The sequence below is a fragment of the Plectrocnemia conspersa genome, unplaced genomic scaffold (genome assembly GCF_051122295.1).
Source record: "Plectrocnemia conspersa isolate PC_06_02 unplaced genomic scaffold, ASM5112229v1 ptg000003l, whole genome shotgun sequence".
NCBI classification, from domain to species: Eukaryota; Metazoa; Arthropoda; class Insecta; order Trichoptera; family Polycentropodidae; genus Plectrocnemia; species Plectrocnemia conspersa.
In genome coordinates this window covers 28,508,095-28,535,354 of record NW_028277167.1, presented here as the reverse complement: position 1 = coordinate 28,535,354, position 27,260 = coordinate 28,508,095, and the positions used below count along the sequence as shown (strand labels likewise).

Genomic DNA, 27,260 nt, shown 5'->3' with positions numbered 1-27,260 from the left:
ATATTATTTTCAATAATATTGAATATTATATGGCTTTCTTTTGGTAATGTTGCCCAAAATTTAAGTACCCTCAAAAACTTGTTTATATAAAATTATATTGTTAAAATATTAAGCATTAAACTAATAAAATATGTATAAATTCATATTACATATAACTTTGCCTCAATAATATATAAGACTAACCTACTTAAAATAGACTTAAGGTCTTTTATAAAATTCATGATTTTAATTATAATCTTCTTCGTTAATTTTGTATTAAAGTTAAACTTTAAAAGCTTCGATTCGACGCAAGCATATCTACCAGGCTTAAAACGAACACAGGTAAACTATATCATAAAAGATATTTTATCAAAGGCAAATACAGCAACTTCGTTAAAAAGTTATTATGATATAATATGTGTTATCGATATTTTTTAGATGAACGACTTTTTAAAATATGATAACATTGTGTAATTAAATTGTATATTTACAATAAGTACATTATAATAAATTATTTTACTGTACTCACAATTTTTTAAACTAAATACAATTAAATATTGTATTTGGTTTAAAAAATTATGTGTTGCTTCAATGCCAAAAGCAATGCTTAAAGCAATTGTTTTAATAATTAAAAATAAAGGGCACAAAACCAGCTAACTAGAAAGAATTGTAAAATACGCTTATGTACACAAAGGAATAGAGAAATTCGTGAAATTGAAAGCTCTTTGTATTTCTAATTAAAAATAAAATATAATTACTGTGGCACAACAATTCAATCAACTGGTACTTGAGGTTAAAATTAATAATAATTATTCATATTCAAGGATGTGTAGATCAAAAATCAATAACTCAGATGTAGTTTTAATAATATATTAATTTATGAACTGTTATGAAAGATGAAAATATTGCATATCAATTTTTAAAAAATCGTACTACTTAGATAATTATTTCACATTTTACTTTAATAAATATAAAACAATAAAACTTATTTGATATTTTTACAAAGAATTTTTAAAGAAAGTTACGATCTTTTTAAAATGTGCCTAAAAATATATTTGTGAATTTTACTTATTTTATAAATATTTATATAAGTTTGAATTAACATTAAAATAATTATGGAATTTTTTTATTTTACAATAAATGTCCTCTAGATTAATTTTTATATTAATTATTATTTTATACCAAAAACATTAAGATAGTAATTAAACATCGTTTTTTCAACCTAATAATTTCTTGTATTGATATAATATATTATCTATATTGTTTGTATCAATATTATAAAAATGAAAATATTTTATTAAATACATTAATAAATATAACTTTTGATAAATAATTATTCGGAAAAGCTTACAATATTTTTGTATTAAAAATAAATAATTAAGGAATTTATGGATATAATAATTAATTTTTAAAAAATTGTAAAATGTTTTCTATTCTATTTTTAGAATTTTAAATGTTCACCTACGATACATTTATCGCAGATAAATATTTTTAATGCCGGTTTTTACATACTTTTACAAATTAGTTTTAATTTTTTACAGCTTTTATAGGCTATCAATTTATTCATTTTTTAAAGCTTTTACTGTCGTTAAAGCAATAAACAAATCACTTCAAAAAATAAAATCATTTTTAATGTCAACTTCTAAAATCTTTAAACAATTTGTTTTTATTTTTTCCAACATTGCTTTTACAGCCAATAGAAAAATATATATGACTATGACCTCAAAAATATTTTAAAGAATATGTTTTCGTGTCGTTTTGTACATCTGTAAAGCTTTTTTTTTATTATTTTTAATTATTTGTTTTTATTTTACCTTACGTTATGTATTTTCTTACAGTCAATAGATAAAGCGCATTTTTTTCATTACGCAATTATTCTTTTTGAGCTTATACTAAATAAATAAATATCATTTCTAGTCTAAGTTTATAAGTCAGTCTGTAATAACGAAATTTCAATATCAATATAAAACATAAAAAAATATTTTATAGATGGCTCTTTTAAATATTTTTGATAAGTTTGGTGTTCAAACTAATTTATAAAATTGCGGTCCTTTATAAAAATAAAATAAAAACATAAATAATTGTATAAAAAAGTTAAAAATATTTTATAAAAGATAGTAAAATAATATATAAAATTAAATCTAATATTTTTTTTTAGGCTTCTAGCTACCATTTTTCACAACAGCTTAATAAAATATTTTATATTTATATTATATGTAATGTCTATATATAATATATTCAATTATCTTGAATTTGTATTAGAATATTATACATAAGATACATATTCATTCGATATATTTGTATAGTAGATAGAAGTTGAGGAAATAACTTATTGGAAAAATTGTACCTCCCCAATGGCGGTATGCTCTAGCTTTAACTTAAGCAGAAAATGCATTTTGCGGTCACAGGATGTGGTATCGCAAAATGTATATGGCTCACATCTTCCGCAAGATGCACATGTTTGCCATAGCAAAATTTCATCTTTCCTAAGTTATATAGGAAATCTTGTTGTATCTCGCAGTTTGTTCAGTGCAACGTTTTCTCCTTTTCACTAGACAACGCTTTCAACCATAATGGGCGCTATGTAGTTTTTTTTTTAATTGTCTACAAATAACAAAAAGTTATAGTGGCGACGTTGATGGATCGCTATAGTTTCACTTTGGGGAAGATACAATGCTTACGTAAATATGTAATACGAATATCGATAACAATTTTATAAAAACAATTGCAATTGATCATAAAATAAAACATAATACCGTTTTCACGATGTGCTTTATGCGTTAGATTAAACGTTGAATTGCAAAACTTGCCATTGAAGAAAAAATAGCGTCTGATAAGAGGTTTTTATGGTTGATTATTCTTTACGAGTGTAAAAGTTAATGCAACAACTCGTTCAAAAATCATTTGTGATGTACAATATTTAAAGGTAATGTGGTAATAAAATGACTCTGGTTTATAAGTATTATGACATGCAATAGCAATGCTTGCATACGCGTTTATTTAAGTTAAAACATTTTATTATTTATGTATGTACCTACAATGTGCGATAAATTCACATGATGTGCATTTGTGGATTTAACAATAAATATAGGTTTTGCGCCGGAAATGATATTTTAGCGCCATATCGCTAAGCTATCATATTTTAGTAGTGAAACTTTGCATTTAACCAGCCAACTTCAAATATCCCTTTTAAATTCAACTTGAATCAAAATGGAAATTTTAGCAACATATCACTGATATATTATATTCTGTCAGTAAGCACAATCACCTCTAATTTTATGCATAAACATAGATAAAAAAAATCTTAAAAATTTCTTAGCAGATAATTTCTCATCGCATCTTTTACAATTTAATTTTTTAAATTATTTAAATTATAAAAAAATAATTCGTTTCAAGTAAAAATATCAAGGCAAAATTTCGAAAAATCTATTACAAAATAGCATATTTCATAGAAAAAGACTTAAATATTTAACAAATTGTTGTAAGAAGATATCACTGTAATAGATATATACGTCACGCACACCCTTAAAATAATCCTACAATATAATATTGAAAAAAATATTTTATTTTAGCAAAAAATAAAACACATTTTATAATATATTATATAAGATTATTGTAACAAAGATAAGATAAATAATAGTTATAATCACAAGATGTTTCTAGCTGTTGATTAATAATTAAATTTAATTATTTTTTATCTCTTTTGTTTTGACAAAATACTCATTATTTCTAATATTCTAATTTTATTTAATATGATAAATTATGCTACGGTGTACCTTAAAAATATTTATATATTGTTAAATTAATTTTTTAAAATAATATAAAATATTTGCTATTTATTAAATTAGATTACACAATATATAAATATATTATGTTAAAATATAATGACTTTGAAGTATTAACAATTTAAATAAATTATAAATATGTATATTATCTACAATGTATTATAAAATGCAATTAAAAATGATAATCGACTACATCTAAATAAACATTTCTTTATCAAAATTAAACTGAAAATAACAGATATACTAAGTTTAATTAATTATATATGAACCAAGTTGTTAATAATGATTCTTAAATTGCAATTGATGATTTAAGTATCTATTCAACCAAACTCATTTTAATTGAAATTATTCAACGACCTGAATTTATATTTTGACATACAATTTAAATACACAAATATGCAAATTTACCACATGAAAATTTTGATTGAACATGCACTTTAAATTTACATTTCCGCTTGTAAAAATTATAAACGAAATTCATATTTATTTTATTACGTTTATTTTGTGATCTTGTAGAATAGTAATTTTAGACATTGGACTACAAATAAAATTGTGGCCTTGTACAATAGTAATTTTAGACATTGGGCTACAAATAAATGCGCCACCTTCTCGTATTACGCGTATTGTGTGGCATGTGTAATAAATTTGCGGTTCAACCAAGCGTTTCCAAAGCCCACGCATCAGTTAGAACCAAATTGGATTATTTATATTATGAATATTTTTATTTCAGAGCATTGCAGGGGCGTAAAAAGGGGTAGCAATATTTTATGTATTGTTATAAATTACATTTCAGCTAAAATTTCATTTCACTTTAAATAATTTGGCCAAAAAATATTTTTTCCCCTATGAATAAAATAACATTTGCTTAATCTTAAATTTAATATATGTACATGTATTAATACAATTTTGGATTTAATTAAGACAAATTATTGAAATATATTTTACCCTGTGATATAACAGAAAGATACATATAATTACAAAATAATGAAATCTTATATCAGTTAATGCAAAAATATATATCATACAAAACTTTTATTGTATATAGTGTGGTGTATGTATTTTTAACAAAAGTAATGTTTTATATATTATTTAAGCCCCACAAATTTATGTATTCCTATCGTTTAATATTTATACGTTACGATTCTATGAATATTCAGAACCATTCTGTGAAAGCTCTCTTGTGAAAAGTCACGCGTTAAATTAGACGTTAAATTACACACAAAATCCCTCCTAGAAGCTTTTTTAAGATTAGGGTTAGTTTTGGGTAACATAAATTAGTATACACGATAGGTTGGAAAATAACGGGAAGCGTGACCTATAAGGTTAATGTTTTCTTTTACACGTAGAAATATTAGGATAATCTACATTATTTAAAGAATGTTGTAAAACTACAGTTAATTCGTTGAACACATTACAGGGAAATTTTAAATACATTTATTATCACAAAGATAAAAGTTTGATTTTTTATTACGATTGCACGATATTTTTACAAACGCAAATCACGCGAAAACGCGTGAGCGGACGCCTTTGTATTTTAATCACCTATATGCAACATCCTTGTAAAAAAAATATTTTATTTATGCCCCATTCATTTATTTTCGGCTAAAATAGTATTGTATATCGTATTTTATTGATTTGTAATATAATTGTTCACGCCTAAACGTATTATAAAATTTTCAAATTCATTAAAATATACAGTAGGTAATATATAAGTAGTTGTATTTCTGATGATTTTTCATTGTATTAATTTGAGTTATTTTGGGTCCAACATAAAATAAAACTAGTTGGGTGAAAACACGTCCTTCCGTCGCGTCTTCTTCCGCGACGCATAGCTCCGATACTGCCAATTGTATCGGCCCATACAATTTAATAGTTGTTTTTACCAAAATATAGATTGAAAACGCATTTAAAATATTTTATTTTGCGTATGTTATATGCGTATAACATACGAGGCCTTTCTGTCTTGCAATATAAGAAACGGATGCTGCGTCGAAAAACAATAACAAAACTCAATTGTTTCTGAGCACCTGAGAATTTCTCACATCTCAGACGAAATCTCGTGCTGCCAAAAATTAGCATTTAGACCACAAAGTATTATATATTTCTAAACTTTTTATATAACAAACGTTGATTTGGGTAAATTTTTAATAATAATAAATATTCATAATACTTTATTATGTGCTTTGTTTCGTCCAACTCTCCCCTATATTAAAAACTTTGAAACTTGCCTACTCAAACATAATCACGTCTGCCAATTTCCCACAATTGCCAGATTTTCGGCTCGAGTACAATAGGAATGTAAAATTATACTTTTGCGGCTTCCTAAACTATGCGAACGAAGAGAGCTGCTGAGTGCTGGGGGCGCCGCAAGTTGAAGAGTGTTTCGACAAAATGCCTTTAAATGCCATGTACAAAGTGCTATTGTGTTATGGTAAAATACCTTTCGCTGCACGCTTTTCTTTGAAACCGAACAAAAATTTGCATTCAGGTGCGGCGACAGTATTAAAATTTTTATTACCTTACACACTTGGGTGTGATACTAAACGAATAACTGCATTCATCATTGTAATGTGTTTAAATTGCTCGCAGTAATAATTTAATATATATGACTCCATCACGAGCAATTAAAATAATTATTTAATTTGTGTTTCAGATACCAATGCTACAGCCAAAATCTCCCACTTGGATTCTCTAGATTAAGACTGTAAGTATTAATTTTGACAATTGCAAAGATATATAATACCATAGTACTGCTTTTAGCTTGACGCTCAAGCATGCTTGATTTGCGTAATATAAATCAATATCAATGTTGTGATAGGATAGACATTATTGTTGCAGAGATAGATGCTTTGCAAAATTGTTTATACTGGCCTTTTCGAGATTACTTCACGGGAATTTCCTTTTACGGGTCAACGAAAAGGACCGGCGAGCTAATTCGCTTTATCAGCAGCCTGCGAATGCCCAAAGGTCCTCAAACGTTGATTTGCGACGTCGTTTCGCAAAATACTACGATTATGAGAAGCCAATCACATCAGACTTATAGAAAAAAATCTTATAAAAGCAAAATTATGATTATTGCCCGTATGAAGAAGCGCCTATGTTCCTAGCGGTATATTTTTTTTATTACATTAAGTAATAACTATTATCGATATTGGGTATTATGACTCGTAATTATCGTTAGTATTATATTTCTCTAATTTAAGCCTAGTGTATTAATAATTTAGTGTCATTCTCGAGATTTGGGTGCTAGTAATCATAAATTGTTTTAAATCTACTTAACGATAATGAGAAAGTTTTGTGCAATAATAACATTTACGACAAGCGTATTTTATAACCCTTTATTGCTAAAGTTGGTAGAGTGAATAATTTATAAGACGTATAACTTTCAGACACAGTGTACTTCCAGCGGAAAATTAGTTAGTCAAATGTCAACCAAGTGATATCAAATTTTAATATGAAAGTATTTGAAGTGATCAATATTATAGACCCATAGGTTTTTCATTGTGTGTTTTGAAAGGTAATTCATCAAATTGTTTTTTTTTTATGATCCCTATACCAATATTTTCACCGTAATATATCATTTTTATAATTAAAATATGTATTTTCATAAAAATCATACCTGAATTTAAAATTATTTATTTTTATAAAGATGTATTTTTGTTCTTATTGATATTTTTAATATAGTTGATATTTTATTACTTTAAAGTTGTGTTGTATTTTCTCATTAATTTGTTTTAATTGTTGTATTGCCTTTTAAATTATAGACACACAACTTTAAAAGTTTTGATATAATTTGCTACACTCTTCAAGATATTACTGATCATACAAAAAAAAATATTTTTAAGCTAAACTCGCATTAAGCAAAACGATTTGATCAAATTTGTTACAAAAAATAATCTACAATTGTTGTGTTAGATTAGAATAATAAGTGATAGAATTGAAAATTTAGAGGTTAATCACAAATATAAAAAAGTGGCTTTTATATAATATACTTTTTGTATTGTTTCTTTAAATAATAGGTTGTTCTTTCTTGCATTGCTGAAAAACTAAAAAAACATGTTATTGTTCAGCTCTTAAGATCGCACGCCACGCAAAGAGTGATCTAAGCCTCTGCATGTAAACAATGATTTTTCATTTACTATTTAATTATATGTATTTTAATCAATATTGAAGTGCAATGATTAAGAGAAAAAAAACAATAAGATAATAATAAACCTTCTTTGTTCTTACAATTTTTCATACTTCAAAAACAATATTTATTTTACATATTATTTTTTATAAAAAAATTAGCATGTCATGCAAAACAATTTATATCCACACAGCCAATCAATATTTTCATTGATGTCTATATACTTTTAACGTCATCAATTTTAATTGCATTTTGATTACTTTAAATTGCATTTTAATTATAATTAAGCTTTCGAAGTGCAAATAAAAAATAAGCAAATTTTTAAAAGTTTACATCAAAATTTAAAACAGCAGAAATTGCTTAGGAATTTTGGTCAATAGAAAGGCGCAAAAAACAATTATCCCTTCTCAGAAGTCAAAAATTCACGTCAAAAGCAATAAAATTGTGTCGGTACCGTCGCAGTGGGAACGCTCGGTAACGAGCGTTCCCACTGCGACGGTACCGACACAATTTTATTGCTTTTGACGTGAATTTTTGACTTCTGAGAAGGGATAATTGTTTTTGCGTTCTCCTATTGGGCGAAATTCGGCTTAGATGTACTTTATTCGATTTTCATTCGTAATATTGTTATAAAAATTCTTAATATAAACGCATGATAATCGAGCATTTTTGGCACGATTTTATTGCTTGAAATACACTATATGGCAACACTAAGAAGCAAAGAAAAACACGAGTAACTATCAAGTTTATATCATGAGTAGATATGTTTAATAATGTTTTATGGCTAATTAAAATGATTTCAGAAAATATGCCGCAACGGTGGCTAATTTTTATATTTATTTGTAGTATAGAAAGAAATTATTATTTATTCAAGAAATTATATTACGGTGTTAAAAAATATATAAAATACCATTTTAGTCATGAGGTCCGGAATCATTGTTTTTTCAGGGCCCGGGCCTACTCTCGGCGGCCCTGCACACATATATTGTATATGTACTATATACATACGTACCTAGATAGCTTTACAGTTTAGACCAAATTAAGCATTAACAACAAACAAATTAATATATAAATATAAATTCAAATGTAACAAAAATATTAATATTTATTCTTTTATTTATTTATTTAAAAATTGTGATTTCTAATGGTGAAACAAAGTTCAAACTATTAAGAGAAATCAGGTTTCTAATTGGTACAGGCTACTCTTGATACATCATCAAGGTAAGAATCAGTAAGCTGATTTATATATATTGTATATATGTTCTTTGCATAACTAATTTAATAATGAGATGATTCACAAAGATACGTTGAAAAAAACAATGTGAGCAATTTTGTACAGTCTTGTATTTTTCTGATACAAGTTTCCAAAATTCAGCATACTTCTTTGACTCCCTTTTCTTTAAAAAATGTTTTTAGATTCGTAATGCTAAATTCATTGAATTTGTCAAATATCGTTGCATAAGCAAATCACAATGCGAGTTGTTCAATATTTGTGATGGATTTTCTGATATTTATTTATTTTTCTTAAATCCTGAAATATGGTGTTATATTCTCTGAATAAAGCGGCTAAATAATTTTAAATAATATATAGTTTTCCGTAAAACAGTAGTATCATATTTTTTAGCATTTATTGTTATTGCAAAATTACGCAAAATTTTTGTTTGTATGATATATACAATAATATGTTTATTTTCTCTTTAAAAGAAAATAATGATTTTATTTTTACTCTGTAAACTACGATTAAGAGCACCAAGTTTTTTTATGTCACAGAAAGGCTAAAAGACACCACCATTGATCATTTTTCAGTTCTCTGTAAATTTTATTGTTCTCTTGTAAAAACAAAATAATTTCTTGCCGTGAAAAAAAAATTCTCTCAGCTTACCAATTGCACCGAGTTATGTAAAAGAACATTTTTTAAATTACTGTCATTTCTTCCAAAAGACTTTAGTTTATGGTTTAGTTCTTGTACTCGGATATAATTCACTTTATTTATAACGGTTTTTTAACAGCATTCACTTCGCCGATGGAAATACGGGCTGGCAAAATTTCTTGGTGTAATATACAGTGAAGTGATAAGAGGTTCGTTAAATTGTATTTCTTCTATAATGGCGAAAAAATCCTTTTGTAGATCTGATCATAAAAATTCATTCACTGGTGCATTTTAGATATATAGATATTATTATTTTCCAGAAAAATACTAGCAATATCTAGATAATCTGTGCCTTTGATTTGATTTTTCATAGAAATAAATCTCAGAATTTTTTCATAAAATAAATTCTGTTTAGTGATGTTGCTTAAAAGTCGATTTACAATCTTGCAAATCTTCTGTATTATAATTAAAAAATGTATCATTTCTAAATTACAATAAAAATAAAGTTGTAAGAAGTGTATGAAAACTTACCTAATTCTCTATTAGAAAGGATAAATTAAACAAAGATGCTTTACGAACAAACCCTCGAGAGTAATCGTCATATCAACCCAAGAGAGAATTTAAATTTGAATTTGCATTTGAAGGTCTTAAACCCCAATTATTTACCTAACAACCTATTATAATGAATTTATTATTGGAAAACTTGTATAATATTGAAAGTGGGTAAATATTATTAAATCAGAATTAAACTTGCCATTATATTCACATATTTTTCACTCTATTTTTGGTTTTTTATTTGTATATTTCAATAACCTAAAACTTATATCACATTAACATAGCAATTATTTGTCGATTTGATTGTACTGCATTTTTAATAAAATGGACTTGCTCCACTTTCAAAATCAACGGCTTATATATAAATATATGCTAAACAGATTTATTAATTGATTTAATTAAATATCTTATTTAAAAAGATTATAGGTCAATAATTTTATTGAATGTAACTGAGGGCGTCAACATTTACATTCCAAACAATATAAAATTGTACAGAAATTATTCTAACCTAAATATGTAAGACTTTAAAAAAAAAATATAAGTGTAGATTTTTAAGAAGTAAGGAAACTACTGTGACTTAAATCTTAAGCATCTTAAGCATGCTGTAAGAATTAAACCCTCTTCCATGTTTTATTACTTGTGGCAATAGAATCACTCAAGTTTATTTGTAGAAAACGTAATATCGCTTTATTATAATTAATATTATTAAACTTTACAAAGTTTCCTGATTGCTTATTATATTTTCTACGTATATTATTTATGATGCTGTATTGGATCGTGTAGATATTTATAGACAGTATTATGTAGAGTTGTTGATTAGGTGGCTTCTAGCTGCTTTATAGTGACTGATTGGCTCTCGATCGAAACTGAAGATTTAAGCTCGAGTGTTGCACGTCAGTCAAAGCCTGGATGAGAGTGGTCCTTGTTGACCAGTCGTTATCATTGAAGCGCTATAATCTCCGCCGTCTGATTAATAAGCGCTCTTATCCGGACCTCTATTGATTTACTAGCGTAATTCGATGTTTGTTAACATTAAGAATTTATTCTTATATACATTTTCACCTTATAGTGCACTAGTCTTGAAGGTCAGAAAGATTGCTACAGTAACTTTTACAACTGTCTGTAAGTCAGCAAATATGCACCTCTTGCATACGGGTGGTTTTCTTTGTTCTCAAGAGCTAATAACGTGACTCGTCTTTTATGTAAAAATGCATAATTTAGTGGCTCATTCGATATTGGGATATTTTATTTAATATGCTACTTTATGTCATTAACAGTTTTCTGTGAATGCGATGTTGTTTCTTTTGAAGTGCATTCTATTCCCAAGTGGTTGTTACTTCTATCTGTCATTTTGCGAATAAGTGTCTTATATACTTGACAGTTTCTTTAAGATATTTGCCTTATTCTTCTTCGAATGCATTTCTACGTAGGTTGTGTTTTTTTTTATTTGTCATGAATCGCAATAATAAATTGTCTTGAACAATTTAAGTATATTAAATATTTATTGTATTTTTTTATAAAATTGTTTTTCAATTATATTAAATTTTTCAATCACATAAAAGTTTTTTAATGATTTTTTTTAGCAACACATAAAAATTAAATTGAATATATATTTTAAATATATGTCTTAAGTTTTGCTTTATATCATTATTATATTGATTAATATAAAATTAAGTAATATTTAACCTCTAAGGTAAAAGCAAATATGGACAATAAAATATATATAAATATATAAGATAGATGTTCTTATTTTTTATTATACTGATATTATATAAATATCAGGTTTAGTCGTATTATTTAAGTTTTTGTTTGTATATATGTCTAGCTATTGTAAATATTTATGTAAAATATTTTATTTTTTGTTTTCGGGTTTTGGGACCAATAAGTGTGACTTTGTTAGACAAAGTTTTTTATAAATAATACATAAATATCAATAAGGTGTCAGAATCGGGCGGCAATGTCGAGCGCCACAGAATTCAGGTGAATCGAAGTAGTGTAGCAGGTCGTTAAATTAAAGTATATTAGTCGTAAAGGACTGATCTTGATGCCTCTCTAAGAGTGTGTATATATTATAATTTTTGCGAACCTTTTTATATGTTTTCTGCGAGCAGCTTCGACGAATAAAAAACGAGTTTATTCCGACTAATTGAACCTTTTAATTAATATTTGACTCCCTAATAAACTTCTTTGCGATAACTAAAAAGTATAAATATTTTTAATTTTGAATGTTTGTTTTAACAATCCCAATTTATGTATATTGATCAATGTCACAATTACCATTATTATTGTAAGTAATATTTTTTTATTAAGATGTGAGGGAAGTTAATAAAATATTTAATATAATTCTAATATATTAACTAATGCTAGAATGCAAATCTCCAAGTGGGTTTCCCAAAATTTAGAGTACTATTTTTTTCATTTGGAATTTTATCTTATTTTAAATTATCTTGCATTATTCTAAATAACTGTAAATATGAGTGTTTTAATCTATAAATAGTTTTTATCTTATCAATAACATTGGCGCTGATTTCAAATAACATACTAGCACACTTAAACATCTTAAAATATTCTATATATTTATTATACTAACTTATATTTATTATAGTAATTTGTAAGTATAGATAAATTACAATTTAATGTAAGAAATAATTCGTTCACATTCGAATAGTATTACATATTAATATTGATTAAAAAAAATATGTATTACAAAAACATTTTATTAAGTATTTATTTTACATTATTATGTATTGCATAATTTCCTTTTTTTAATTTATAATTTTATATTTTGTTCTTTAATAATTTTAAACGAACCTTCTCCTTTAACCAACTCTTGTCCGAAAATCCCAATTTTATAATCGTATCCTCCCAATGGTCCACGAGTGATCCTCAGTAATATACTGCTGAATCCAGGACCTCCTTCTATAATTTGAATCCTGACGTCAGGATAGTTCCCTTCTTCAATAGCTTCAACGTAGGTGATCAAGATTTGTTTTCCTACTAATTCTATATCTTCATTTGTGATATTGACTCCAGGAATTGGGCGTCCCATACTTTCAATTCTAAATGTTTAATGAAACACTGATTAATAAACAAGAATAATATTATTAAATTGAGATAAACCATTAAATATTGACGACTCAAATAAATTGGGCAGCGATTTTTCTTTTAATTTTAATTTTACTTACGTGAACAATATTTTATCATCCGGACCTAGTTCTCCAGCTTTCAAGTCAGATGGTTTATCAATCAATGGCAAAGATGTAATGGCAACGGCACATATCGCCAAGCACAATAACGTTGCTTTCAACATGGTGTTCGATGGTGATTGATTCCAATAGCGGTTTGATTCGCTTTATATACATAAATTTCAATTAATTTCAAGATAAGATAGGTCTCATAGTTGCAAAGATAACAGCTTGGCAAAATTGTTAATACAAGGCTTTTCGAGATTACTTCATGGGAATTTACTTTTACGGGTCAATGGAAGGGACTGGCGAGTTAATTCTCTTAATGCCCAAAAATCCTCAAACGTTGATTTGCAACGTCGTTTCACAAAATACCGCAATTGTGAAAAGCCTATTACATCAGTCTTATCGATAGTGAGAATGATGATTCGTCAAAATCAAATTATATTAAAAATTGAGTGACATTTTAAAGTTTTATTGCTGTATAATAAAATTAAATATAAACTTATTTATACTTTTATATGCCGAAATTTATTAAATTGTTTATTTTTTTATTAGTACACATTATTTAGGTATGGTATTTTAAATACAATCTTAATGTTAGGGTTATTGAATTCTGCATCCCTTATTATTATATTTATGCTATATAAATAATAGGGTGAATTGCTTGAATGTTAAATTAATCAAACTTAACCTTTTAAAAAATCTGTCGAATGTTTTATTCAATGCTAATAAAATAAATTAATATCTATAAATTGTACAATTATGTATATAAAATATTTAATTAGATAAAAGTAATCTTAATGTGATTAACAAGTGTTAAAAACATTGATTCGCGTCTATGTATAAAGTAGTAAATATAATTAAAGCTTTTATTATTCATTTTATAGAACGAAGATTAGCGGATACAATAATTATTTTAGGTTTTTTGTGTTACACTTTATTTACTCTCTTCTTTCTACAAACTTTTTAAAAAAAATGTAAGATATAAGTAACCAGACAAAATTCATATTTATAATCTTAATATAATCAGAATATCATGGGAAATCAGCATGAAACTTTATTTTCTCTTATTTTTAATATATTTTAAAAACTCTACTTCGTGAAAGCAGCTATGTATTTGGTTGTTTATATCGCAATCTCTGAATTTTGTGATTTATGCGAAATATTTTTATAGTATTTAGCATCTTAAAAGTTACCTTATGTTGTTCACTTGAATTTTCTTAAAATTTATAATAAAAAATATAAAAAAATTATAGGGTAATATAAAATGACTTGTTGCTAACAAAAATAGTGTTTCTGGCGTTACCCACACCAAGCAAGCGATTTTTTAAATTGTAAAACAATCAGGGCTGTGGAGTCATTAAAAAAAAACACGACTCCGACTCCGACTCCGATTCGGATATTTACTAACAACACGACTCCACTCCGACTCCGACTCCGATTTCAACTCCGACTCAAAAAAGTTTAATTTTATCAGGTATTTTTGGTGTTCTTCTACACGTTTAATTTTCATACGCTATACACATTCATTATTACGCAATTAAAAATTCATAAATTTTATAATTTAAAAAAATGGTCGGAGTCGCTTATTTTTCACGACTCCGACTCCGACTCCAACTCCGGCCAAAACACCACGACTCCACGACTCCAACTCCGACTCCGACTCCGACTCCACAGCCCTGAAAACAATACACCATTTTTGGGCATTTTTACAGTGAAATGAATGTAAATTCTAGAAAAGTATTTATTCAATGCATTTTTAACTTATAAATTCATTGAAATTTTTAATTTTGATTGACACTTAAATTTATAAACTAAGCCACTTAGCAGGCCAACACCACATCTGGACGCTAATAGAGAGTCACAAAGCTTAGTTTTCGACTTTGCCAAGGTGTTTTTAAATCTTTGGCTTATCGCGCCGCCATTGTTTGCTTTAGTGTAAACCAGAATCACCATTCGGCAAGCTCTTGTCCTTGGCCGACCGCTCCCATAAAATTTTCTGGAAAGATCTAGCAGCGCCGTTCTTTTAAGACAACAACCTCACCGAATTCGCGAAACATGGCCCTCCTTAGAGAGGCAACTAGAAGTCTTCATAGTATCTTCCGGAAAGGCTTCTTAATGAGCCTTTAAATGAGACTGCAGCATACAAGTCAAGAGTTAAAAAGCCCCAATGGCGGACCAAGAAAGTGCGCTTTCCTCTCTGCTTTGTTTGACGACGCAATTCCAACTATTAAGCGTTTCTCAAAACTCTTGACATTCCTGGCGCCTGGAAAGCGGTTTCTCAAAAGCACACACAGTTGTGTGATAAGTCATGCGATTTTAATATCGCTTATAAAGGTTTAATAATCGCACTATATTATCTTGCTCGACAAGCAGTTTTAAAGTGGTTCTGAGAAGCATTAATATTTAGTTCTAAGAAACATCTTATTTGGCATACTTGACTAAATTTCTAAGGTGATAGTAACCATCTGAATTTGTTTTTTTATGAATAAACTTCTATGATTGTTAATATTTACATCAATATAATTTTTAAAAATACCATAAATATTGTATGTTTCAGATACCCATGCTGCAGCCTAAATCTTCCTTCAGGATTCTCTAGATATAAACCGTAAGTTATAACTTTCCACTAATAGTATTATTTTTTATAGTTTTTAAATAGCTTGTAGTTATAGTGACATTTGTATTATTTTCAATCATTGCACTATGTCAATCTAATGCTTTTCTTATCTTATCAATGAGAACAGACATTTCTGACATTTATAATAGATAGCTATCTAACGTAAGCTAGAGATTTGATTTGATTTCATGTCATATTACACATATACATATAAATTACTAAATAATAATAATTTTAGTATTAATAAGGTTTAAATGATAGATCAATTTAAGATAATAATTATTTATTTATAATTTTACAATTTGTTCTTCAATAATTTTCAATGAACCCTGTCCTTCAACCAGCTCTTTACCAAAAATCCCAGTAAGATATGTGTATCCTCCAGATTGTCCACGAGTGATCCTCAATTTTACATGGTTGAATCCAGGACCACCTTCTGTGATTTGTATCCTAGCGTCAGGATAATTACCTATCTCGACAGCTTCAATATAGGTGATTAGCACTTGTTGTCCAACAACTTCAAATTCCGTAAATGAGCCATTGGTTCCAGGTAAAGGGTGACCAACGCTTTCAATCCTAAAAGTTTATTAAAATCACTTTTTATCTGGTAAAAATATTATATATATTTTTATAAACATAAATAAAATAGATCAATGCAAACTCGTGATTTTTTGGGATACCGGTAACAAACGAAAGATTTTTTTAAGCCATATATATATTAATAATGCTTTGATTAGATTTGATAGCAATCTCTTGATCGATGTACTTACGTGTACAGAATTTTATCTTCTGGATGTATTTCTCCAGCTATTAAGTCAGATGGTTTTTTGGTCAATGGCAAAGATGTAATGGCAATAGCGCATAACGCCAAGTACAATAGCGTTACTTTCAACATGATTCTAAAAACTGATTGGTTTTAATGTTTGTGGAATAACTTGCATTATATAAGTCAATATCAATCTTTAGATAAGAGAAATTCAAAAGATAACTGTTTGTCGAAATTGTTTTTATTGGATTTTTCGAGATTATTTTCACGATTCTGTGATTATATTAGATTTATTTATTTATTGTAAATTATATTTTTTATACAACATTGATGCGTTACAACCATGCTAACACAATCAACAACTATTAAGCAAGTTGTGTTGAAATCAAAGCCTGTTAATAAGTTTTATTAATTTTTAACTATATTGCAGCTTGCAATTAATATATGTCACTATGCACGACCTCATATGATTAATTGTCTAATTATGCTTTACATTATATATTCTTGAGAATAGGAAAATTCAGGATAAAATATTTCTGATAATTAATTAAAAAGTTTAATAAATTTTAAAAACTAATTTCGATCTTGAAAATAAATTGAAAAATATGGGTCCCAGATCTTTCACATATTAATCACTGTCTTATTTTTGCTGGTAAAAATATAAAATGTATCACTTATATTCATTCGCATATAATCCTAGTGTAATCATTTTTTTCATTTAGCAAATCATAAATTTTATTAATATTGCGTATTATGACTCGTAATTATCGTTAGTATTATATTTCACGAATTTAAGCCTAGTGTAATATTAAATTGTATTAATAATTTAGTGGCATTCTCGAGTCTCGGGTGCTGCAAATCCTGTGCTGTAAATCCACTTAACGCTAATGAGAAAGTTTCGTGCAATAATAACATTTACGAGACGCTTATTCACAACCCTTTGTTGTTAAAGTTGGTCAGGTGAATAATTTATAAAATATTTAACTTCAGATACAAGAAACTTCAAACGAAAATTTTCTTAGTAGAAACCGACCAAGTGTTATCAATTTTTAAAATGAAAGTAAATGGTTAGATCAATATTATAGACTACGTTTTATTTCATGTCTGTGTTTTGAGAGGTAATTTGTCATGTTATATTTTTCCTCTCTGTTATATATTTTTCTCGTATCCGACACTATAAATACAAAATTGAGTGATTTTTCGTTTATAAAATATTATTTTGTGTCACTTAATTTAAAGGTCGTATATTTTTATTTTATTATACCGACATATTGAATTATTTTTTTAGAAGTAGAAAAAATCGTATAAAAATTGCTATATACAATATTTATAGATTAATAAAAACATATTGAAAAATCTTATATATTATAATGTTATTTGTATTATTCGACTTACCTTCAATTCGAAAAAAATTAGTCAAGTGTAGTAAAATAATTTCCTACTCTTAATAATAAATATTTATGACAATAGATATGCATTAGTAAACGTGACCCTAACATCACTATACAAACTAAGTTTAGACCCTAAATCCCACTTTTAAGTTTCCCGTACACAAAGTTTTAATGATACATATAATAAGAGTACTATAATTAGTTTTATCTGATTGAATAAATAATAAATGAAGTAAAATTCTCGAGTATTCTCTTAAAGTATTTTTTTGGCAAAAATTAAATTTATAAAAATATTTTAAAAAGCATGTAGTATAAAATATTATTATTATTTCAGATTAACACTGCAAAAAATATTGTTTGTCAACAGTTTTATGACCAACTCTAGGAACTGTGAATAGCAAACATTTTTGTAAATTTATATATAATTATAATATTCAGTTTTTAACAAAATACGTTCACCGGACAAATATAATAAGAGCCATTGTTTTTTATGTAAATTTCATAAATTATACGATGTTGTCATTTTTTGTAAAAATACGACGAAAAATTTAATGAAATGGAAAGTAACCGTTAAAATAATGGTATAATGAATATTTTACCATTTCTCGCGTTTGTTTATGTAATGCAATTATTAATTTTAGTATAATTTAAATGTCTAAATATTATAATAAATTATTGTTAATTAAATCAGTCAAAAAAAATTACCTACAAAATATATAAAGGAGTCAAATGTATAAATTTTGACAAATTTTTAATCTGAGAAATGAGAAGCACTATCATCGTAAATATAACATCTTTTTATTGATTTATTTATTACAATTTGTGGCAAAATTAATGTTTAGTAATTATATTATCGCTAATAATTATAATATCAACGAACACTAAAAATAGATCAAAATGTAAAAGTACATAATTCTTACATTATATATAAAATTTTATTTTTTTGCTATAAATATTATGATAAATCTGTCTAGTTGAATTAACGATCACATTTCATCATGTCTGACTTATCGTATGAATTATTTAGCATTTACATGAAAGCATTTAGTCGTGTTTCATTAGCCGGATGAATATTTGCCAAAGATAATAAAATAATCATTATTGAATCATTGATGATTGAATTTATTTATTTTTTATTGACTGAAAAATGTTTGAGAAAATCGAAACTACATGTTTGCTCAACGTTATTCCTATAGTCGGTCATAAAATTTATATTTTTAAGCAATATTTTTAAAATTTTTCTCAACACGAGCTCTGAATTCAGCTGTGAATTTAACATAACTTCTTCACTGTTTTTTTTAAATCGCACAATATAAACCATTAAAAAATTGTTTAAATTGAATTCTAAACAAAAATACATTTTATGAAAATTCTTAATAAATTTAAAATTTTTTTAAGAAATGAAAATCATTTTGCAATTTTCTTCCTGAGAATTTTTTAAGAAAATAAGAAGTATGATTTAATATATATTTTGCGTTTTTTTATGTTATACAATTAATAACTATAATATAATTTACATGACTTGATATTAATATTAATTTTTGTTAAATAAATCAGCGAAAATATGTTTAGATCAATTTTTAATCTGAGAAATGATAAACACTATCTTCGTACATGAAAAATATTGGTACTGATTTTATTTACTACAATTTAGGTCAATAATAATTTTATTATAGTTATTAATTAAAATATAAACGAACGCTAAATATATAAAAAATTATAAAAATACATAATTATTACGTTAAATATAAATTTGTAAATCTTTATCAAAAATATTATTATAAATCTGTCTAAAATATATTATTCATGTTTAAGTATCGATCACATTTCAACACATACTACTTTTACTTGACTGATTTATCGTATAAATTATATATCATTAACATGGAAGCATATACTCTTGTTTCATTTAGCCGGTGGATGAATCTTTACCAAAGACAATATAATATTCATTATTGAGTCTTTGATTCTTGCATTTTAATTTTTTTGTTGACTGGAAACTACATGTTTGTTTACCGTAATTCCATAGTCGGTCATAAAACTTATATTTTTAAGCAATGTGCTACTGGGAAATATCTGGTTTTTTTCACTACCTGCTCTGAATGTAGCTGTAAATTTAGTATAGGCTTTCCACTTTTTTTTTTAAATCGCAGCGATTATGAACCATTAAAAAATATTAGTTTAAATTTAATTCTAAACAAAAATATAATTTTGAGAAATTTTTATTTTTTTTAATAAATAAAAATTATCATTTTGCAAAAAAGATCTGTGATTAGCAAGGTTTTATTGCTTTTAATAATTTTACTACTCTTTTGTATTAATATGTTTTAAAAATGTATTTTAACTATTTTTATTATTAAATTTATTTTACATATTTATTAGATATTATTTGGCTTTTGAGGATTTTATTATATCATTACAGAGGCTTTTATAAAAAAAATTATAAATTATTGTTGTTATGGTAATTGATATCCAACTTTAATTACTAAGTTTATTGGTATTATTTCTATCAAAATCATTTACGTTGGATCAAATTAGAATCATTTTTTTTATTTATTATTATCTCAGTTATATATGTAAATATATAACAATGAAAAATTGCCCACCGTACATGTACGGCGATACTCCTATAATAGTTAACTAATATAAATTATCATATTATATAAGTGCATTACTTTTATTAATTACATATACTATACTTTTTTACTTTTATTTTAGACTATAATTAAATTATAATAATTAAAAATCATTTTTTTTTAAGAAGAAAATTTTATTAAAATAGTCGTAGGAATAACCAATGATACATCGGTTTGTACTCAAAAATATCAAATCAATAATGTGCATTAATTTGATAAAATCTTAGATAATTCAATATAATATCAATTAATTTTCTCGTACTATATATCATCAAGATAAAATCACACAATTTCCAGAGCGTTATATCTTAACCATCTGAAGATTACGCACAGCCTTAAAATAAATACAGCGATGTCATCTCTTATCTTTATCTTATCTCATTATGTACACCGTTAACCAGCCGTTGATACAATATGACCTTATTTAATATAATTTTTACTTTTGCAGATTCTATTTTTCGCATCAATCTAACACCGCGTGCGGCCAAAGACCCCATTTTTTCCAAGATTCCCCGCCAGATGCGGCGTAATAAAAACGATTCTACATAAATAGCACCTTCTTCGGATCTCTATTCTCCCTCGAGAGGTCAAGTGCCCGAATTCCCGCAATTGGGTCACGTCTAATTCGTTCGACAGTACATAAACGATTCGGGACTGTGTTTGTCCTTTGCTATGGGCCAAATTAGCCCGTGGGGTGTGTCTGATCGCTTTCGCGGTAATTAACCCTTGTCAAGCGAAAAATAATAACGTTCCATCTAAACTACTGGGTTTATAAAGTACGTATGTATACATATGTACGTATTTACTACATTATGTAGACATGCAAAATTAGTCCATCATTTTATAGAGCATCACTAAGTTCATAGAATGTCATGTTATATAGCTTGTACTATTTTAATATGAAATATCTGACTTAATTCCATTGGGATAAAATTTAATAATGGATTCATCACAATATCTTACGCTGACAGTTATTAACAAATTAATAATAAAAAAGCAAAGGTAATGTGTAATAAAATGTATAATGTTTTTAATGATATTCTAATGAACTTAACTAAAAGTCTTACTTTCTGCCGAAAATCTTAAAGTATTATTTTAATAAATGTATTAAAAATTGTAGAAAATTAAGTGCGTAGTCATCTGTTATTAAAGTATGATTAAGCATCAGGATAAATAATTTTATTTAATATTCTAGAACAAGAATATCACTTAAATTTGAATAAATGGTTCATCGCGTAAACCAAAACTTGCCATCTCTTTCTTAATTATGAATAATGCTGAAATGGATAGCTCTCGAACTGACTGTGTTAACATAAATAGAGTATAGTGCATTGCATCTGAATGCTTGTTTAAAACTTGCAGTTATTGTTTTGCTACTTAGTTGAAATGCTTAATTATCTGAAAAAGAAGCATTTATTCGTAATTAAAATAATGCCATTTCACAATTAATTGCGCCGATAATAATTTTTTACCGTCATATCGCTAAATTTTTCTTCAAATTTCAGAACAAGCAAATCATTTAACTGCCATTATTTTTATGCACACGTACAGTAATAAAAAAAACAAGAATACAATAATTTGTATTACTTGCCATTAAAATTTAATTTCAATGAAAAAAATAGTTCGACTCTTTTAATTAATGTGAATTTCATCTTTTAAAGTCAATATCAAAAATATATCATATTGCATCTTAGCTAAATTTTAACAATGACTTTTAAAGACAATCTAAATATAAAATCCTATTCTTTATTAAATTATTTTGATCAATAAACGTTCCTAAAAATCAGGCAACCATGCAAAAACATAAAAAGTGTATTTATTTCTATTAAAGTTAGTTTTAAAATGGACACAAATCAGTGTTTTAACTATTTGCTTTAAAAAAAAGTGTTTTATATAAATAATAAATTTACCTGATTAATATATACATTATTTTTTAATCCAACAGATAAATTTAATGTTTTGCATGTGTTATAGAAATATTTTGACACAAAGTAGCAATGAAAAAGTAGTTTTTTCACTTTTAAAATTAATGTTTGCAAAATATAATTTAAAAGAAATTTCAATCCAATAAATAAATAGTTATTTAACAAATATGCTAAGGGTAAAATAATTACTGCTATTAAAAAAGTCTTAATTTGTCCCAAAGCCACAAAATGATCTTAGTTAATATTCTATTTAAAAAAATAAACATTTCATTTCCCTAAAATGTGTAGCATATTTTTAAGAAATGTATAGCTTGTTGCTCTAAAATTTTTTAATAAGATATTTTAAACATAATGAGTCATTTTACAATAAATCTATGCCTCTTATCTGTATTGCCTTGATTGTATTTGATTTAGGGACTGAGAAAAGGTCTTTATGTTTATTAAAAACATATATTTAAATATATATGATACTATTTTGTCAAAACGCAAAGCAATATTTTTTCAAGCAGTTTGCGCACATGAAAACCACGCACACAAAAACTGCAAACCTGAAAATTCCAAACAAAAATTCAAATTTCAATTCCTCACTACATAAAATATTATCAAAAACATCTAAAAAAAACTGAAATATACGTCAATTCTAATACATTACTAAATTACATATAACATAAAAGATAAGATAAGATAGTATATCATACTATTTATTTTTTTTATTTTGGACGACCTGATTCTATGGTTAATCAATGGAAATTCGTTATTATATTATCGATCATGATACATGTTTTATATATATAAATTAAAATATATAACATATATGTTTTTTATATAAAAAAAGACCACTTCTGTGTTTGAAGGGGTATCCTCTTTTACCAGACTAAGCTAATGCATATTGACAAGCAAATATATAAATAGAACGAAAAAAAATACAAATATCATATTTCACCATTTGATAGGTGTGTTTCCAATTGTAAAGTATACATTTTCAGTATTTTTTTTCACATCTGGGTCGAAAAACACTGCTTTATGGGACATACATATACGTATATCGGTATATTGACATTTGTTCTCATTAAAAAAAATAATTAGCGGAATTTTCGTGTCCGCAGTACGTTTGAAGTTTTTGGGTCAGCAGTTTTTGTGTTATATTATATTCAACTAACTTTTAATAAATAACAAAAAACTATATAACATTTATATTATTATACAAGTACGATATAAATTGATGAAAAGGGTAGAATACATTTTATATTTTATTATTTACTGTTTTAATAGGTAGATAATAATAAAATATAAGTAATACAATATAGGTAAAGTTATTAATAACAAATATCTGTTAGATAATCATTTTAAAATAGTTGTAGATAATTGATAAATATAATAGTTGATTGTATAAATTATAGATAAATAATACAACTTAAATATTTAAGCAAAAAATTATAGTAAAATAATTTTACTATAATTTATAATGTTATAATTTATAAGTACGGAATAGCGTAGTCCGTAACGTCTCAGACTAGTATATCTGAGGTTGCGGGCTCGGTCCCCAGCAGCGGCACATCGAATTTTTATTTATAAAAATGCTCTATTATTTAAAAAAAACGGCCCCAGCTGCAGTGACATCTATTGATTTAAATTGTATAGCACATAATAATTTATAATTAATAATATGATTACCAGACTTTCAGTTTGGTGGTTAATACTTACTTTTAGGTATTCATTATGTCCGATTGACTTACTTAGTTGGTACAGCTTTGCCCGTTGTAACGCACTAGGCTTACACATGTAAAAATAAATAAGTTAGTAGAAACCAATATATATTTTTAATAAATGCAATACAAATTTACGGATGCTTGAGCATCCGTACACACATTCGATTACACGTGCCACAAAGATAAATATATAGCTGAGTTACACCACATAAGCAAGAGGTGAAAACGAATACTTTCACACCTTTTCGATCATCAATATCACTTTACAGCTATAAATTCAACTATTAGCCTATCCAAACAAGGTTCAAAGTTTGACCCTCTTTCGGGGAAGGAAAAGTAAATTTATTTACGTCCTTCGACCATACAATGCGCCGGTGCTTAGACCTTAGATTTGTTGATAGAGGGTCTCCTATACATCATTTAAGTGCGTCCACTTACAGTTGTCACGCTTGAGATTGTGCCCAAATCCGGGAGTCCCAGATTTAACAACCAGGATATCAGGACCGTAGGGCATACATCTTGCGTCCAAATTGTGCGGTCACCTACGCAAATTTTGGGGTCTGAAACGCCACAGGCGACAAATTGTCGTGTGTTTTTTGCACAAGGAAAATGTTGCGGTTGAGGGCTGATTCGCATATAATTGAATAGGGCTCGCATACCATAACCCTTACTTCTTAGCCTCAACATTAAATTTTATAACGTAAAAACATTTTATAATTATAGGCGTTATACTTGCCCCTAAAACTCCGTGTTCTGCAAATTAAATTCGAGGTCATCTAAGCTTAAACTTTTTATTATTATTTCAAACATTTTTTTCTTACCAAAATCACAAGCATTTAGGTGTTATTTGTAGTATTAAATTAGCAATTTTTTTGATATCATAAAAATCATTTCGTTATTGTACAACATTGATATTTTTAACTAGTCTCTGCTTATCTCTAAATATTGTTTAAAGACACGACAAAAACGACACATAAACGACTGCGCGAAATCTTTTCAAGGTTAGGATTTTACCACCAATACTTTTTCTTAGTAGCTATATGTATATAAATATTTTATATTATTTATTTAATTAAAATAATGTTAAGGAATAATTTTACCTATATTAAACGATATTGCTATATTCTATATTTAAGTAAAATACAATCCAAGGTATTTTGTATTTATATTGTAATAATAATAAACTTATAAGTTTTCATATCTGAAAGACGGTTTATATTTGATATTTGACTCATGATATTTTCACCCACCACCCAAAATATATTAATTCTGATAGTTAACTATTTAATGGCGCATTAGTTAAATTATAATAATTCAGAAAAACACAATTTTGCACTCTCAAATTTTTGGGGTTTAGGTACTAACTTTGAGCTTACGATTTTCAATAACAATACAATAACTGATATTATTTTTAATTTAAACTAATGTACGTGCTATTTAATGTAAAAGTTTTAAAATAGCCTAACTTTTTTTTTAAATATATTTTTTTTCATAAAAACATAAATAATTTTTAAAGCTCAATGATATTTATAATATTTCAATATAATCCCTTTAATCAAAAAAAATATTATTTTTTTTTGTATTTTATAAAAACAGAATCTTATATGTACAAATGCATGTATTGAAATTATATCTACTGCTTTTAATTAATTTATTAAAAAATATTTCTTACAACTTAAGGGTTAAAATAAAAACCTTGTTGTATTAAAAAGTATAAAATATACTTGAACTATTTTTTAATTTTATTATCAGTATTTAAAATAAATATATTTAAAAGTACATAACTATATATTGGCAGATTCATATACTATAACATACATATTCCAAATGTACTAAATTAATTAGACAACTCAAGAATCCTTATAAATGTTCGATTATATATCTTTGACATATCAGTATATTGTTACTACGAGATCTAACTAAAGATGTATCTATGTATTTAATAAATACAGATTGCGTTTATATTTAGAAACATCAAATTTGCTTAAGCTGTATAACATTTATTAAATTCTGTTTGATTCATATCAAAGAATATACTACAGATAATGTGGTTATAAACAATACAGATTTTTGATTGTGTAATTTATTTATTTATAAATCTTAGTCTGTAAATATTTTTTTTTTAAATTAATAAAAAATGCAATCGATGCACATTTTAACTAAATTATTTTTTCGTGAATGGCTTAATACCACTAGAATAATAAAATACATAAATATATATAATATATTTACGGACATCAAAGGCATATTTAGTAAATCTATATGCAAGTAGATTAGCTACTGAAAATGAGTTTCTTTAAAAAAGTAACATTAAAACATCTGTTTCGCAATTTATTCATAAAAAATGTAATGCCGGATATTACGGAGATTCATGGAATTCCAAAAAAGTCTATATAATATATTTGAGGGTGCAATAAACGTTGTGTGGAGAAAAAGCATTACGGGTAAGAAAATATGCGATAATACTATTTATAATATCATATTTATAGAATTAATAACGATTCCAACTCCACAGCCCTAGCACAAACACAACGTGTAAAACGATCAGTTTAATACTACGTATAATAATTAAAGTCTTCCAAGGTGGTGAAAATGTAAAAGGAGACGCTTCTAGGTATTATATCAACGTGGGCGATATGATACATAATAATATTATATAATATATTAATAAATAAAATATATTATTTGTGAGTTATTCACAAAAAAA

At 26.3% G+C, this 27,260-nt stretch overlaps 3 protein-coding genes across 4 annotated transcripts in view; 1 reads left to right on the top strand and 2 right to left on the bottom strand.

Annotated features, from left to right (window-relative positions):
* LOC148237172 (somatostatin receptor type 2-like) overlaps nt 1-27,260 on the top strand; it is a 211,488-nt gene that overhangs the window by 141,032 nt on the left and 43,196 nt on the right. For both annotated transcript variants that reach the window (XM_088181966.1, XM_088181965.1), the window contains exons 2-3: nt 6,418-6,468; nt 16,067-16,117. The gene's annotated coding sequence lies outside the window, so the exon portion shown is untranslated. The remainder of the gene's footprint in view (nt 1-6,417; nt 6,469-16,066; nt 16,118-27,260) is intronic.
* Nucleotides 13,000-13,631, bottom strand: LOC148237175 (uncharacterized). Its single transcript, XM_088183193.1, has 2 exons — nt 13,504-13,631; nt 13,000-13,377 (listed from the first exon to the last, which is right to left on the bottom strand). Exons 1-2 carry the CDS (start codon nt 13,626-13,628, stop codon nt 13,089-13,091), a joined length of 414 nt encoding a protein of 137 aa, XP_088039319.1. The 5' UTR covers nt 13,629-13,631; the 3' UTR covers nt 13,000-13,088.
* On the bottom strand, nt 16,414-17,023 carry LOC148237174 (uncharacterized). Its single transcript, XM_088183021.1, has 2 exons — nt 16,897-17,023; nt 16,414-16,702 (listed from the first exon to the last, which is right to left on the bottom strand). Exons 1-2 carry the CDS (start codon nt 17,019-17,021, stop codon nt 16,414-16,416), a joined length of 414 nt encoding a protein of 137 aa, XP_088039147.1. The 5' UTR covers nt 17,022-17,023.